The sequence below is a fragment of the Scatophagus argus genome, chromosome 3 (genome assembly GCF_020382885.2).
Source record: "Scatophagus argus isolate fScaArg1 chromosome 3, fScaArg1.pri, whole genome shotgun sequence".
Taxonomy (NCBI): domain Eukaryota; kingdom Metazoa; phylum Chordata; class Actinopteri; family Scatophagidae; genus Scatophagus; species Scatophagus argus.
The window spans coordinates 14,299,429-14,314,881 of record NC_058495.1 but is presented as its reverse complement, the minus strand read 5'-3'; the positions used below and the strand labels follow the sequence as shown (position 1 = coordinate 14,314,881).

The window sequence follows — 15,453 nt, the reverse complement described above, 5'->3', positions numbered from 1 at the left end:
CATGTGTTAATTAACAACATTTCCTCATTGTGTTAATAGAAAATGTAATTTGGTTGGCATCAGGTTTCCCTATAAACCTATTTGTTGTTCATCTCAACTCAGCCAACTCCTAACATTCATATAAAAGTGGAGAATTGAAAATTGCATTTTCTTTGTTAAAGCTGGTGCTACATTTGGATGAAAACTTGGCTTATAGCAGCAGCCTTTTAACCCTGACTTTGGCTGTTTTGAACAGGTATGAAAATTGTTGCCTTCTGATATGATCTTATGAAATATCACACGAAACCATGTATTTCAAACAAACCCTGACGTTCGTACGTATATGGGCCAGCGTAGGTGCAACGTACCTGAGATGTTTTGTCCGTCCTTTCCTCTTCCCTGCCCTCCCGGCCTAGATACCCCGCCTCTCAGATTTCCTGAGGGCTGAGCCCTGGGCTTTTTGTCAACTGTGTTATAAGATAGTGGGGCCCAGACGCCCAGTCCCAGGGGCCCTAACACACAGGACATTAGCGTAGCGCTTACAGTGTAGCTCTGTGGGCCAGATGTATTTTTCCCTCCCTCTCTTCTGGACCCTCCCTCCTCCTTTCATTGGAGCAAATGGCAGGAGAAAAGAGGTGATTGTTTGGAGACAAGAGGGATGAATTTGTCTGCCTCAGACGGGAGGAGAAAAGCAGTTTGAAAGGGACTTGTCAGCGGTTGTGGATCAGGTGCTTGGAAGGTGTCCCACTTTTCGGAGAGAATGCACTGTGTGTCAGCATGTTTTACCTTTGCTGTGGAGCGAGGTCTGCAGTCACAGTGTGTGTGCCTGTGTAGAGTGTTTGTCTAAGCATCCGTGTGTGTCTCTGGTGCGCATCTCTGCTCCTGCATCACGGGGATACATGTGCCCAGATGGCATGCCTTTTTCTGAATGGTTTGCCCCTATGTCTTCCTTTTCCTGTTTTGTTTTTTTGTTGCTTTATCTGACTTTATATGGTCTATCTTATACCTCCTATTTGAAGGTGTCCATAAGCGTCTTTGCATCTTGATGGAAACTAGAATCCTCCTTATCCACACTCAGGTTTAGACTCAGTGAGAGATTGTGTCAGTAGATATGAAGGTTTTGTCAATGACATGCCCTTCATTTCTCCTCTGGGACGCAGGAGATTCTATAACATATTCTGAGGATCACTGATTTCTTTTTTTTCTGCCCTTCTTTTTTGCATTTCAGTCCTCTTGAGATACCAGTAGAGACAACACCTTTGTGTGTCAAGCCCAAATCTCAGTGAAGCTTGTCCCAGATTAAAGCAGTGTTCCATTGGTGCACATTCCAGCTTCCCAGTTCCTCCAATAGTGCAGTGGGAGGCCATGTTGCTTGAAGTGCAAAGGCTGGAGAGAGTCACTTCAGTTTAATATAGAAATGATGATAATGTTTTAATTATCACTAAACTGGGCAAAAAACTGTTGCAGAAGTGTGGGACAATGGTCAGGCTGGTTGTTTTTTTTTTTTTGGAAAAATGTTGTGTTGATGCTGCAAAGTTGATATTGAGAGCAGGCCTTCAAACTGAGTGTGATAGTTAAGAAACACAGTAAAGACATTTATTACTATCTATTTTCATTTAAAATGATATAAAAACCTTTGAATATCATTTTTCAAGTTTTCTAACAAAATTAATGTTCTTACATTAGGTGACTTGCCCCAGTTTCATGAATCTGTATTATAATTTCTTTTAAAGAAATATGGCAACTTAAAGTTTAGTGGGATGAATATGAACAGGACTAATCTGTCAATTGAGAATAACATCAGTTGTGGTCACCCCTATAGTTTATCATGTATTTGATCATCAGCCCATGAGTCACAGGGGCTCCTTAAACTTAAAAAAAATGATTTTTCCACTCTCCCAAAACCTCTAACAATTATTGGTTTTTGAAATGGTCAATGAACAAAACACCCTGCATTAAAAGTGATTTATTACATTATTTATTAGATTTTCACTCCTAACACAGTGAGGCCTTAACTGCACAAAGATCAGTAATAATTAATTATCAACAGAGAGAAAGCAGTATTTGCAGTGAATTCAACTGTCCAACAAAGTCATGGCTGTGATTTACAAGGGAAAGAAGGATAAATATCAAACAAGGTTAACTTATAGGATCATTTATATCTTGCATATTTTGTTTTCTGCCATCAGATTTTCTACAACTCCAAAATGGTGTTAAAATGTTTTTTCCTTAATTTATTGTGTTTAATGGCATAACATGCATCATTTTTTTTCTTTTTTAGAAAATTGTTGAGACTACGCAAAAGTACTTTATCTCACTTGTCAGTTACTAACTGTGGGGTGGTGTCTCTATCTGACTATTTTGTTGTCTTTGGACATTTCTGTGCATCTGCCTTTGTGCAACACTGTGTAGCAATCAGCCAATAACCGCAAGAAGTACTTAAAATTGTAAGAGGGATTTAAAAATGTAGCTACCAAATTTGCTGTGCCTGTCTCTCAGTCACTGTCTGTGAGAGATGCAGTTTGTCTGTCTGTATGATCTGCAGGCAGGCAGGCTGAGCAGAGGCACACAGGGAAAGGATGAAACCTGGACTTCGACTCTCTCTCCCTGTCTCTCTCTCTCTCTCTCTTTCTCTCTGGGATGAGTTGCCTGCTTTGAACTGTGTGTTTACAAATGGCAACTGAAATATTCTACACATTATGCCTTTAATCACCTCCTGTCTTATAGTTGAGTAGAAGCTTTTTGGCAAAAATCTGGTTTTTAGGACTCTTGAATCTGAGGATCCTCATGTAATGTGGATGACTTGTTTTCTCCCACTCTTGGTGGATATGTCCCTTCCCTTTATCATTATTAAAGCTCTGACTGATAAAACTCTGCTCCTTCCCCCTTTCATCTCTTTAATCATCGTCTTTCTGCTAACTCACTTCTCTGAAGTCACATCTGGCCTTGTTGATTCTATTAATTGAGTTTGGTAGAAAAACAGTCCAAAAAGGTGGGATCTATAAATCTCAACTGTGAGCTAATTTAGGATGCCCACCCGGTTCCTAAACTCCTCCACCTCCTCTACAGAGGTTCCCAGAGATGTTCACCTCAAAAAGACTTTACTCCATAACAACTTGGCTGCTTTTTATCTCCTTTTTATGGGGAAAGTCTTGCACTCATATTTTCGGTGAGGACACGACATTTTAAAAGCGTCTGTGATTAAGCCTGAGTGCAGTGTGGGAGGGCCTGGAAGAATGACAGAGTAAGTGCTTCCAGGGTGAAAGGTCGGACATGTCTTGAAAGGAAGCTGCATGCTGCACTTAGGCTGACCTTTAGTTCTGTGTCACATCAAGGGTCAGTGCTGTAGCCTAAAGGCAGAAACAGACTCCTGCCATCTAAGGGTCTCAAATCTGCATCACAAGACCAGAATGAAATCGTTTTTACATGTTCTTAACTCATTTACTAAACTCATTGACTATATGATCTACATCACCAAAAGGTTACCACACAGACTTCTTTTGTTTTCCATGTGTTTCATCCTGGTTTTGAAACATTCACAGACTTTAAACCTGTTAATGTTGGGTAATACAGTTAGAAGTGTAAAAAAAAACATGTGCGCTGCCCTACCACACAGTGTTAATGTTTCTTCAGCCTTCTGGATTGTAGATTTCATAACTTGATTCTCTAGCTGCTTGTAAAGGAGGAAATCTAAAACATATGGAACATGGTTATCAGCGATATAAGATAGCAGAATTTATAGCAAAGGGGTTAATGTGTGAAGGAAAAATGTTACATCACTGTAAGAGGAGCATCATGTAGCAGACTGATAATGAGAAGGCCAATTTCTTAAGGGTATTATCCAATGAGCAGATGCAACTGGTTAAGTAATCGTGGGAACATATGGTTCAGCCTGCTCAGTTTCTGTCAACAGCACTAATCCCCATTGCTCAGTGAAGTAACCTGTTTTATTAGAAAGTGGTTCATGTCAACAAGGGTTAGAGGAGTAACTTGAATGCATCAATATTTTACTGTTCTCCAAACTGTTTTCCTGCTGAGGGACATTTGGTGAGTGCTAGAAAGCTCCTCCATTCCCTGCTTAGACAATAAACATGATTTTTTGAGATACTATAACTTCCATCTCAGCTCAGGGAGATGTTGTGTTGTTTTTCTTAGTTGTATCACAGTTCACATTTGTAGAAGGAAATAAGTTTTCTCAGTCATCACTGGCTAGATTAGCTTAGCAAAAGACTATAAAAAACTAGCTGACTCTTTCCAAACCATAACAAAATTCTTTTCTGCTTCACTTTGTGGTTTTGCAGGGATTATTTCTCAGCAGCAATTTCTGGGACTCCAGGAAATTAGTGGAAGTAAGTTACTGTTGGTTGTTGTGTTTTGTAACCTTGGGACAGAGCCAGGCTAGCTGTTTCCCCCTGTTTCCAGTCTTAGGCTAAGCTGAAATAGCCGACTGCTGGATGAAGCTTCATATTTGCAGCCAGACATCACAGTGTTGTCAATCTCGTCATCTAACTCTGTGCGCAAAAGTAAGAATATTTCTCAAAATGCCAAACTGCTCCTTAAAACTGTCGGCAGAAATAAGCAACACAGAAAGACTAAGATACTTGTTATAAAGATGCAAAGAAACAAACAGATGTTACTGACATTGTAGCTTTTAATTGTATTAATAACGTGTTCATGAAGAGGTAAGCCTAAGTTGTGATCTGTAACAGATATAGTCTTGTGTCTTTTAAGTTCAGTGTGGTATCTTGTCCCCGTTTGGGTCAGAGAACAGTGCGATTAGCCATGTGAATTTCTGTATGTGTTGTTATTGTGAAGGTTTATAAATATACCTAATGCTGGATATTGAATAGAAGGAGCAGATGGGATAATGAACTTGATCTCTTTATTTCTTTTGAGTATAAATGTTGACCAGCTCAGAGAAAGCGCTTCGGCTAAAAATATATTCATAACTGGGATAAACAGTATCCATATTATGATTCAGGCGATACAGTTAAAGAAGACAAGGCAGTGAAAATAAATTATCTGAATAACAATAATAATAATTATAATAACAATAATAATTATAATAAACAGTGTCAAATTAGGATTCATAGACCTTTTTTGTTTGCTTGTTTCTTTTGTGAAAATTCCTTTAAAATTGTCCATTAAAAAAAAAAAAAAAAATCCAGCATACTTTCATGTAATGTTGCAAAGGGGATTACTCTGTCTGGGACGTCCCCTTCAGTCTCACATATATACAATATTCACAGTTACTATAAACCTGTTCGGCATATACTGAACCACACTGCAGTCGGTCAGGCAGTCAGTGGGGATAAAATTATGAGGTGCAATGACATTTTCATGTTTACATGCATGTGCCTGGCCGACAGGAAGCAGAATATCTCCCCCCATCAAAGTAGGTACCTATAGATAAGGAGTAAACAACGTCCTTTGCTCCTGTGATACATATGTTCTTCAGCATACAGTTGGCGTAATCGGTCAAGAGACAATCAAAGACCAAGACGCCACAAACTGTGTCTGTAACATAGTACACACTGTCCTCTAGTGAGACCCTCATTCCTGCTCATACAACCATCTCAGGTTCCCCCAGCGTTCCTATATGTTGACCCCTCTCCTCACCCTCTCAGCCCATTGCCGTCACCATGTTGGAGTGGTGCGGGTGCCCAAAGGAAGGGTGTATCGGTGTGGGCGTGGGAAGCATGTGTCCAGCGTGGCTGAAAGGTGGCAAGTGGCTCATGGACATGTGTCCAGCCAGGGAGGCGGTGCTGAATGGAGAGCTCTTGTCGTGCATGCTTTTGGAAAATTCCTCGTAGCTATCGCTGCACCGCTTGCTCTTTTTGGATTTATTGGACATTTTCCGGTTGCGTGTCTGTATTCCCTCCTTTTTCATGGTCAGTGGTCGGTTCACCTGCGTAGAGAAGGAGAAGTGAGGATTTGAGAGATGGGGTTAATGTCTGAGACAAAGTTCAAATATGAATTTTATGAGGATGTAGTCAGACATATTTTACATTGTTAAGTTTGGTAAGTCCTTAAAGGATACGCAATATTCACTATTTTTGTTGTCATGAGAAGACCAAAACCAGCTATGCACTGATCCGTCCCCTAACACTACTTCCCCATCCTGTCCTGTGGCACTCAGCCCCAAGCCCACTGGTTTCTACTAAGGATGTAAATCTTTAAAAATAAATCACAAGTACATATGCTCTCTCTCTCTCTTTCTCTTTCTACCTTTTATACCACCACCTTAAATAATTTCCTAAAAAGAACTGTAGGTTGTAGCAAACACATCTTGTGCTCTCGTGAGTATTTCTGGCACAGTCCACGTGGAGCTCTATGGCAGGCTTTGGCTGCACAGACTGTGCGTGTTGATCAAATCATTGCTGGTTTTCATATCGAGGATTTTCTGACAAGAAGAAAAATATCATCTGGTTCATCCTTTAAGTCTCTATTTTGATGCCTCCAGTCTTAATGCTATTCATAAGGAGACTGGCCTTATGGCAGTACCACCACTCACTAACAGTCCCACCATTGTGACTCTCAAGGGGATTACGCCTACCATGGAAACAATAAAGCACAAAGAAAGAAAACACCAACGACTCAAACAGTGTCTGAGAGTAAAACAGCCCTCCCCCTCTCTCTCTCCCTCCGTCTCTCTTTTCTGCCTCACTTATCCCTCAACAATCAGTGTAACCTGCCTGCCTACTTCCCGTCTACTTGACCCTGCCAGCTTTCTATGGGCCCATCTCGACGATCAACAGGCAAAGACTTACGTTATGCAATTTAAAGTAGAGGCCGCAGGCGTTGCACACTGGGTCTCCGTTTGCATTGCGTCGCCAGAGCGTAGTGGTGGTCGTCTGACAGTTAGCACAACAGGTGCCTGCTCGTCTGGCAGCAGACTGTGGAAAAATATAGATTTAACTATGATTAAAGCTCAGTAGCACAAACAGATTCAGCACAGGTCAGTATGTTTAAGAATATATTTAGGTTTCTCTTTGATTGACTAAAACAGTTCCATGACAGCAGGGCCACAATTTTTCCTTAGAAAATGATTTTTCTGTCCAGTGACAAATAATCGACTAATTGTGACATACAGTTCACGTGTGTTGCTTCCTCACTGTTTTGACTGCAGACTTCAAATAAAAATGTACAGTGAAGGAGTCACATGGGGAATGTTAATCTAAGTAAATGTGTTATTTGAAATGCTGAGTTCACATGCACAACACATAACTAGATTAAAATGGTGATCTCTTGCTTTTAAAGCTGAGCTGTTTCCACTTCAAATGCAGGAAATTCCTAAATTAATCTGCACCATCAGTCAAAATGTTATAATCAAACCGAGCAAAAACACGAATTCTCTTCCATAACCATTTTTATATTATACCCTAAAAATCGCGATAAGAGTTTTGGTGCCCTGATAGGTCACGCAAAAGCTCCCAAAACTTTCCCAATGCTCTTTTTTTTCCTTTTTTTTATTTTATATGTCCACAGTGTTTTACTTTCTCAGTCATGGCCCGAGAGCTTGACCACTTTGAAATGAGGTCTGAATCCTATAGTTAGGAGGCCGCAGGAGGAAACAGGCGCTGGTCCCGCTGCTTTATCTGGACCGGTCAGATATCCGGATAGGAAACAACTGGAAGGCTGCTGCTGCCACTGAGCACAAGACGCTCCGGAGCGCTGCGAGCTCCATACGGAAACCAGGCCTGATATACGGCTCTTATAAGCTGTTCTAACAGCCTAAAGACGTATAGATGAACGCTCTTGTATTTTGCGTGAAGCACAAACTGTTTGTTTGAATAGCTGGTCTTCGGCTCAGTAGCTGATTGAATTTGTCGCGGCGATGCAGAGTCACAACATGCGACAACAAACAGACTCGCAGGTGATTAAAGGTGTTTTCCTGAAACGAATCATCACGCTGTTGCTACGACGCCAGGTATATAATACATTGTTACAACACTTTGCTCACCGACAGCCTTTTCTCGAGTGACCTTTTTGCCTTCATAAAGTACTATCAAGTTGTGCTTTCGCCTTTTGCGTTTTTAGAGAAGCCCAAACCGCCCGTCTTTCGACAACAAAAACGTTGCTTTCTTTAGAACAAACTTTGCCTTTATGTGTTTTCTCTCTGCAGAGATCCTGCAAAATAAAATAAAACCATTTCCATGAGTCGTGGCTGAAACGTGGTACTGATTTAATGAGTGTGTTCACATCTGCCTCCTGATGCACCACACGACTACAGACACGAGATTACATGAGATTACAGTTCTTTGCTTTATTATTCTTTAAATTATTATAAGAATGCTCATTTAGCGAAATAGTTATTTTATGTCTATTGTTTTAGCAGCCAAAGTTTAAACAGAATTCTCCTGCTATTAAATCATATTTGATACTTGACTTATAAGAATTTAATCAGAATTTGATTTCACCCTTGGAAATTACGACTCCCCTAACCCAGTATTGCATTAACAATGTCTTATGTGTTTAAACCCTTAAAAGGTTCTCTGTGGGACATGAAGTTGGGGCTGACTGGGCTGTCAACAGTGATGTCTGAAGCAGGTCCTGATGGGAAATATCTGACTTTAACCAACTCCAAAGCTGCTTTGTCCTGACACTGAGGCAGATTCTCATTGTCCTTTGAAAGCAGCTTTGTGACAAAACATTCTCCTCATAATCCAATTGCTTTTTAATGGCTTCTTATATCTTAAGAAGAAGGAGAATTTTCTCAGCACGAGAAAGGATCCTTCGGCTGATTTGAAAAATTCAAAACTGCCAAATCTGTTGACACACTACTGCACGTCAAAATTTTTTAAAAAAAGCCCAGAAATTTCAAAAACTCGCATCAGCAGCATCATGAGTTGTGAACTGTCAGCGAGGCCCTGTGTTGTTTTGAGGGATGGGGCTCTGGCCCTGCTATCAGTGACAGTATCAGAAGTAGCAGTAATAATGATAACAGAAACACCACAGATAGTCGAACTCTGCTAACAGCCTGAGCTGAAGGAGCGAGAGGTGAGCGAGAAACACAATTCCTGGAAACTGATTGGGAAAATATAACTTTCCTGGAATTGTACCCAGCCCCTAACACACACACACACACACACACACACACACACACACACTTTTTATTAACTGCCACCTCCCCCCACCATACACACACACACACACACTGACTTTCTTCTGCACACTGATGAGACTCACCAGCCTGCGTTTGGGTTTGATGAGTGGTCTGTTCTGGCCGTTCATCTTGTGGTACAGCCCGCAGGCGTTGCACAGGTAGTGTCCGGTGCTGTCGCGTCTCCACAGAGGTGTGGACGTGGCTCCACAGTTTACGCACTCACGGCCCTCTGGTGAAGGACACACAGTATATGTGAGATTTAGTACTTTGATGGAATACATGTCCGCCCTACTTTGTGATCTGGGATGATCATGTGTGATGGTCACCAGTGGGTAAATGTTTTAAATATACTTTTCTGAATTATTTTCAGTCCCCACACACTCATGCTCAGTGCTTTAACCCTAAAAAATAGGTTCCTCTCCATTCTTTAAGGCTAAGAGTACACAGAGTTTATTTATGTAATTTAAATCTTTGCGTAAAGCAGGCAGCAACACCTATTGTTTTACTTTTAAAAGTGATTTGCCATCAATGTGCCTTTCTTGAATGCATTTTGTGCACTTACGCAAATGTGATGTTTTTTTGTTTTTTTTTTCTGTTGAACGATAAGCAGCAGTTTTGGTCAACAGAACGGGTGCAAGGTAGCCATCTGGAGAGGTAACCAATCACACACTCACACACACTCACACTCCGCTGGCTGTGAGTGTGTGCTTTGGTAGCAGTTTGGGGTTAAGTGTGTTGCCCTGGGACACTTTGACTCTTTTGCAGCCGTGCAGTAGCAGAAGCACAAGAAAAACAGCTAAAACATGAAGAAGAGTTTGCTGTACGTCTAATAATATAATTTAATCTGTGACATAAGTTCAATACGGATGTCCCAGTGTCCTCTAAAGCAGCCTGACAGTGAAATTTCATTTTATAGAAGTAGAGCCATTTATTCCCACTTCACAAAATAACTAAGTGAGCTCATGAGGCAATCAACAACATCCATGTCAATGTTATGCAGAGAGAAAATGTATTAATTAAATGTTTCAACCTTAGAGCATAGACAGATAGATGAATAAGTGGGTTTAGGTCCCCCCCTCCACTGCATCCTTGTTAATAAACTAGTTAAACAGCATCAGGTTTGAGCTGGGAGTCTCCTGCTCTGTAATCAGATAACAATCAGGACACTGTATTAATGCCTTATGTAACAGAGAAGTGACTGCTAGCCTAAATACTGAGGTTTTGGCTCTGTGCACCTGCGGATCTTCCTTTCACACCTCTGGGCTGGATCCAGTTCGCTGTGCTGCTGCAGCCAGATCAGGCGTAATTACAGAGTCACGGTTAACAAAAGAGGATTATCAAAGCCTCTCTGTGTTGGAGGACTGTGAGTGCAGGCTCAGGCCTCGAAAAGCATTTATTTTAAAAAAGAATAGCATTGTTATTTATTATCATTCTGATAGAATTTCCGAAAAAAGACGCTTGATGATGCCCCATTCAGAGTCTTGCAGCCGGCTGCTGCGTTCGGGGTCATACAGAGTCAATGTAAAGACGTTCATCTGGTTACATTTACAAGTTATTAAATGGCTTTTGTGAGCTGTTAGAATTTGAAACAGTAAATGATTTAGGCCCAATATAACAGGAGAATATAATTCCAGACAGACTGTTTCTAGATTATCATTATTATCATTATTATTATTATTATTATTTGTAAATGTTGTTCTTCTAAACAATTAAGATCTTATTTTCTTTGTTTATTTTACTGGTTGTTTGAGAATTATGGATTAATAATATTATGTAGACCTGCTTTATGTCTGCTGAGTTACTATTTTAATAATGTGTGTGTTTGTGTGTGTGCATTTTATCTAACAAATCTCCTCTTAGGGGAATATTATCATAGCATAAATTATAAATGTGGCATACAAACACAGGTATAAACAAATAAAAAAAAACTCTTCTCTGTATCATAGGTAAACAAATATTATCTAGGGTTGCACTGGATATTTTTTTCAAAAGTATTAGCGTAAGTCAGTTTAGTTTTAGTTTTAATCGCTTCTGAGTCGCTGTGGCTCAGATGATCAGATTGTTATGCAAACTCACAGACAACCCCATGATGACAAGTCGAAATTCCCTCTTAATTTTCAAATCTTAATTTTACTGTCTTGTAATTTTTTGTGCTGGACTCACCGGTGCAGGAACGTGTCTTGCCTTTGTTCTTGTGCGTGAAGCTGGATGATGCTCCCAGCAGGCTGCTGGGGTGAAACAGGCTGCTGCCGTACTCATGCGCCGCTGGGAGAGAGTAGGTGGGATACGTCGGTATGGGATGGTGGGTGGAGGGGGTCTGAGCGCTCATGGAGGCCAGACTGCTCCTCAGAGGACTGGAGCCCTCCATCTTCATCCCCTCCGTTAACGACACTTGGTATTTGATAGATTCCTTCTCGTCCATTCTGGTGGCGGAGGGGGACGCGGCCCCCGGGTCCGGCGATACGTCCTTTGGTGGTGTAGGGGGGAAAGTGTACAGATGGGGGCTGGAGTGGGACGGCGGCGTTAAAGAGGACGCGGAGACCGTGTTCGAGTTGCTGCTGCACGGGTAGACTGCGGAGAGGCCGCCGGGGGACGCGGAGCCGTGGTGGTGCAGGCTGGGCTTGCTGAAGGGGCTGACGGCCCAGGCGTTGTGGTGGTGGTGGGCCGACAGGGCTGCTTTCCCTCCGTCCAGCCATGAAATCCCCGGGCTGTGGATGAGATGAGGCCGGCATACCTGAGTCCCCGTCAGACGAGCTGTAAAATAACACAAAGGGAGGTCGTTTATTAGAGAGCTGCTTCGGCTTTTAGTGAAACGGCGTGCAAGTTCGATAAAAAAAAAAAAATTAACCGAGACTTGTTGATTCAGTGGACAGCAAAGTCCTGATTTAAACGTGTAAACGACGTAGGCTAAATTCACAAAAACAGGCAGGACAAATCGAACCAGAATTATGCGTTTAAAAACACTCACTTCTGCGTTATCTCACCATTTAATCTCGAGATTTTATTTTCATTTTTCCATTTCATATCTTACTTGGAATTTCAAATCACAAATAACGTAATGTAAAATGTGACAGCAAACACACCAGTTTATTATAGGCTCATAACAATAAGCTGACGTTTCAAACAGCAGAAACTGTCACGTTTTATGTTAAATAGCCCACTCTGATTGTGTTAAAACAGATTAAATGACTAAAAGATGACATAAACAGCAACTAGGTTAAACTTGGGCGAATGTTTGCAGAGAAAATAGATGCTACTTTAAATCCTGCTGTGCGTTTTGTAGGCTGTGTGTGTTTGTTAAAGTTGCCCCCTCTTACCGTGCGCCTGGCTGTAGGACACCCTGGCCCTGGCAGAGTTGTGGTAGTACGGGTTTCCCTGGGAGTCCAGGTGATTAAAGAAAACATCCACCTCGTCCGGAGGCAGAAGCTGCGCGGTGGGCTCCATGTAGTTGTGCCCCAGGCCGGGGTGGTGAGAGTCCGGGTGTTGTCCGTTCAGCACGGCGTGGTGGTGCATCCAGCGGGGCTGATCAGCCGCCACATCCATCTCTCTGCGCGCTTTTTTTAAGGTCAAGGAATATCCAGGGAGAGGACACGGGGTGGTCTAAAAATCACTTGTCCTTTACGAGATCTTCACTGTGCCCATTTACAGCACAGGACTAACGCTTTGTTTCTGTTGTTGTTGACTTAAATTCCTCTTTTCGCCCTCCTGGAGATCGAGTAACCTGCAACAAACAAACATCAGGTGTAAATATTTTAAAGGTGCCGTGCAGCCTTGGTTCCTGTTTGTAGTCTAAGCATCAGTTCTGTGGACGCGGGGCTGCTGTGGTGCATGTTGTGATGCAACTATCACCTCCACTCACCATATTCAACAACCACAGCGGCCCCCTTACTCACCCACAGCCATATCGCGTGCGCATTTTCAGCCACACCACTCAACAAGCTGCTCTACTTAACGTGACAGTGAGAAAAACACGTCGTACCTTTTGCCAGTGTGATCTCATCCACAGCTTCCGATCAGCTCACGCCTCTTTGGAAAACTGTCCCTTTTGTTTCCCCTTTTCAGTTGCTGCAGGTTCTCTCCAGTTTGCTGCTGGTGTTTGTCAGAGTAAACTCCATCCACTGGGACTTAAAGCAACACGTATAACTGTGGCTGACAGCGGGGCCAGGCTTGTCAAGCTCATATAGGCGGAGTCTCCATTAAAGCTTTGAGTCAGCCAATTGCACAGCACCGCCACAAAACCTCAGAGGCGGTTCTCCAGACCAGAAAATACCAAAGATATTTCTATAATATTCATGTGGAGATATATACTCTGACTGCTATATTATGACTTTGTTGTTCTTCATGGAATTTAAGTGTGGAATCCCCAGAAACCTAACATGCTTATGGTAGATAAATGAATAAGATGTAAACAAACGGATTTGTAGCTTATTTTTTTAAGCACATGACAAATTATCCCATATGTAACTGTGTGTCATAAGGGCGCAGACAAATAATCAATAAAACGCTTAATTCTATTAGATAATGTTGAATTAAAATTGTTTCTGACAAACCCGGACACACCAGTTGAAGAAGCAGTAATGTCCACGTCCTTTAGCCTTCCTGCGTCTTTTTGTAGTATTTTTCTAAACTGTACTGAGCAATAAGCAGCACAGTCACACTCACAGTCTCCAACACTCCAGCTACAAGCTAATGCTTATGAGAATCAATGAATTACATGTGACTTTATCATGTTCAGCAAAGGCGTCTGAATAAAACACTCAAGTTTAAGAGTTTTGATCTCTTACGCCCTCCAGGAAACGCTGTGAGGAAACACTGTGTTCAGTTAAGTTCTCCACAAATAATGCGATTTGTTTAGGGTTAATTATTCATAAAAAAATATTCTGGATTTAATGAAAGAAATCGGATCTTTTTGTGCTGCATCGCACGTCGTTTTAGTCGCCATATAGTATGAGAAACCGGTCATTTCTGGCCTGATTTCTGGTCTGTTCTTGGTCGTTTAATGGCTAAAAGTTCAGGCTACATTTTTATCTCTCTCTCTCTCTCTCTCTCTCTCTCTCTCTCCCTCTCTTTCTCTCTCTCTCTCTCTCCCTCTCTTTCTCTCTCTCTCTCTCTCCCTCTCTCTCTCTCTCTCTCTGTTCTCGCGCATGATTGACAGGCAATAATTGGAGAGGGAGCGCGTGCAACCCCGGCCGGCCGACGCTGCCGCCTGCTTGACGCCGTTTCTTGACGTCAGTGCATCTCAGTCAAGGAGAAGTAGAAGAACAAGGGGAAAAAATGAATCAAATCAAGAGATGAACCTTTTCTAATACAGAGGGACACGCAGAGAGAGAGAGACAGGGGGCAGAGGGGGAGACGGGGGGTTACCCGGAGTCTGCTGCAGTCCCAGGCGGGTGAACTCGAGGAAGGACACTGCAACTGATATTTACACTGTGGCGCATTAATAATACATCAGGTACATCTTCCTGACCCTGCTGTGATTTCGAAGAACAGGCCAGCGAGCGCGGAAAACTCTCGCCAAGGTGGACTGTACAGATTAGATTAGATTATATCAGATTAGAGGACACAAACTTTTTTTTGTAGAAACACCTAGAAGTGTAGGTGTCTCAGTTGTAAAGAAACGGTGTCGCCGCAGAGCCTTAATGGAGTTTATGCATGAACAAAATGAGAAAAGAAGAAGCTTGCTGTCCAGTTTGTGCGAAACTTGTTGTAGCTCGCATTCTGAGCATTAATTGCCAGTGTACCAATGTTAACACCACCCTAATGAAAGTTTGCCCGCACAAAACATCCGACGGCGTGTTTAGATGTCAAAGTGATTGAAGTGTTCTGCGGAAAACACATGAAAGAGCCGCATTACTGTAAGGTGTATGGAGAAGCTAAATGTGCAAACCAAATGTGCAGCTGACAGAATTTGCATTTGCACGTCTATCTATCTATCTATCTATCTATCTATCTATCTATCTATCTATCTATCTATCTATCTCATTTAGTAAAATAATTAGGCCTATCAGCTACCCTTCATAGTCCCACTTCAGGTCCACTCTGAACAGCAACTTTAGATGGACAAATAAAGGCTCCAATATGAAGCAGTGAACGTGATTATTTACACAGAGACACCGATTCTTTTCAGACAGCATTAAGAGCAGATCTGCCGCACGGACTGAGGAAGGCAGAACATACCGGAGGGACAAGTGTGGCAGCATTAGAGCTCATCAGCATGATAATGTGGAAATACACATGCTTTGAGTGTGAGCCCTTTTGATCTGGCGTGGCGATAAAACCTTATCGGCGGCGAACATCCACTTCCATTTTAGGATTTGACATTAATGCAATCCGCCTTTTTTTTTTTTTTTTTTTTTTTTTACTGCTCT

The 15,453-nt window shown here is 42.0% G+C and overlaps 1 protein-coding gene across 1 annotated transcript; it reads right to left on the bottom strand.

The window, feature by feature from the left end:
• Positions 1–4,847: 4,847 nt before the first annotated feature.
• Positions 4,848–13,236, bottom strand: gata2b (GATA binding protein 2b). Its single transcript, XM_046383878.1, has 6 exons — positions 13,065–13,236; positions 12,403–12,806; positions 11,249–11,839; positions 9,169–9,314; positions 6,750–6,875; positions 4,848–5,887 (listed from the first exon to the last, which is right to left on the bottom strand). The coding sequence occupies exons 2-6, from the start codon at positions 12,626–12,628 to the stop codon at positions 5,603–5,605; spliced, it is 1,374 nt and encodes a 457-aa protein (XP_046239834.1). The 5' UTR covers positions 12,629–12,806; positions 13,065–13,236; the 3' UTR covers positions 4,848–5,602.
• Positions 13,237–15,453: the final 2,217 nt, after the last annotated feature.

Coding starts and splice junctions, on each gene's coding strand:
- gata2b (XM_046383878.1), bottom strand. CDS start 12,628: ATGGATGTGGCGGCTGATCAGCCCCGCTGGATGCACCACCACGCCGTG. Junction 11,840..12,402: donor GTCCTACAGCCAGGCGCACG/GTAAGAGGGGGC, acceptor GTTATTTTACAG/CTCGTCTGACGGGGACTCAG. Junction 5,888..6,749: donor TCTACTTTAAATTGCATAAC/GTAAGTCTTTGC, acceptor TTCTCTACGCAG/GTGAACCGACCACTGACCAT.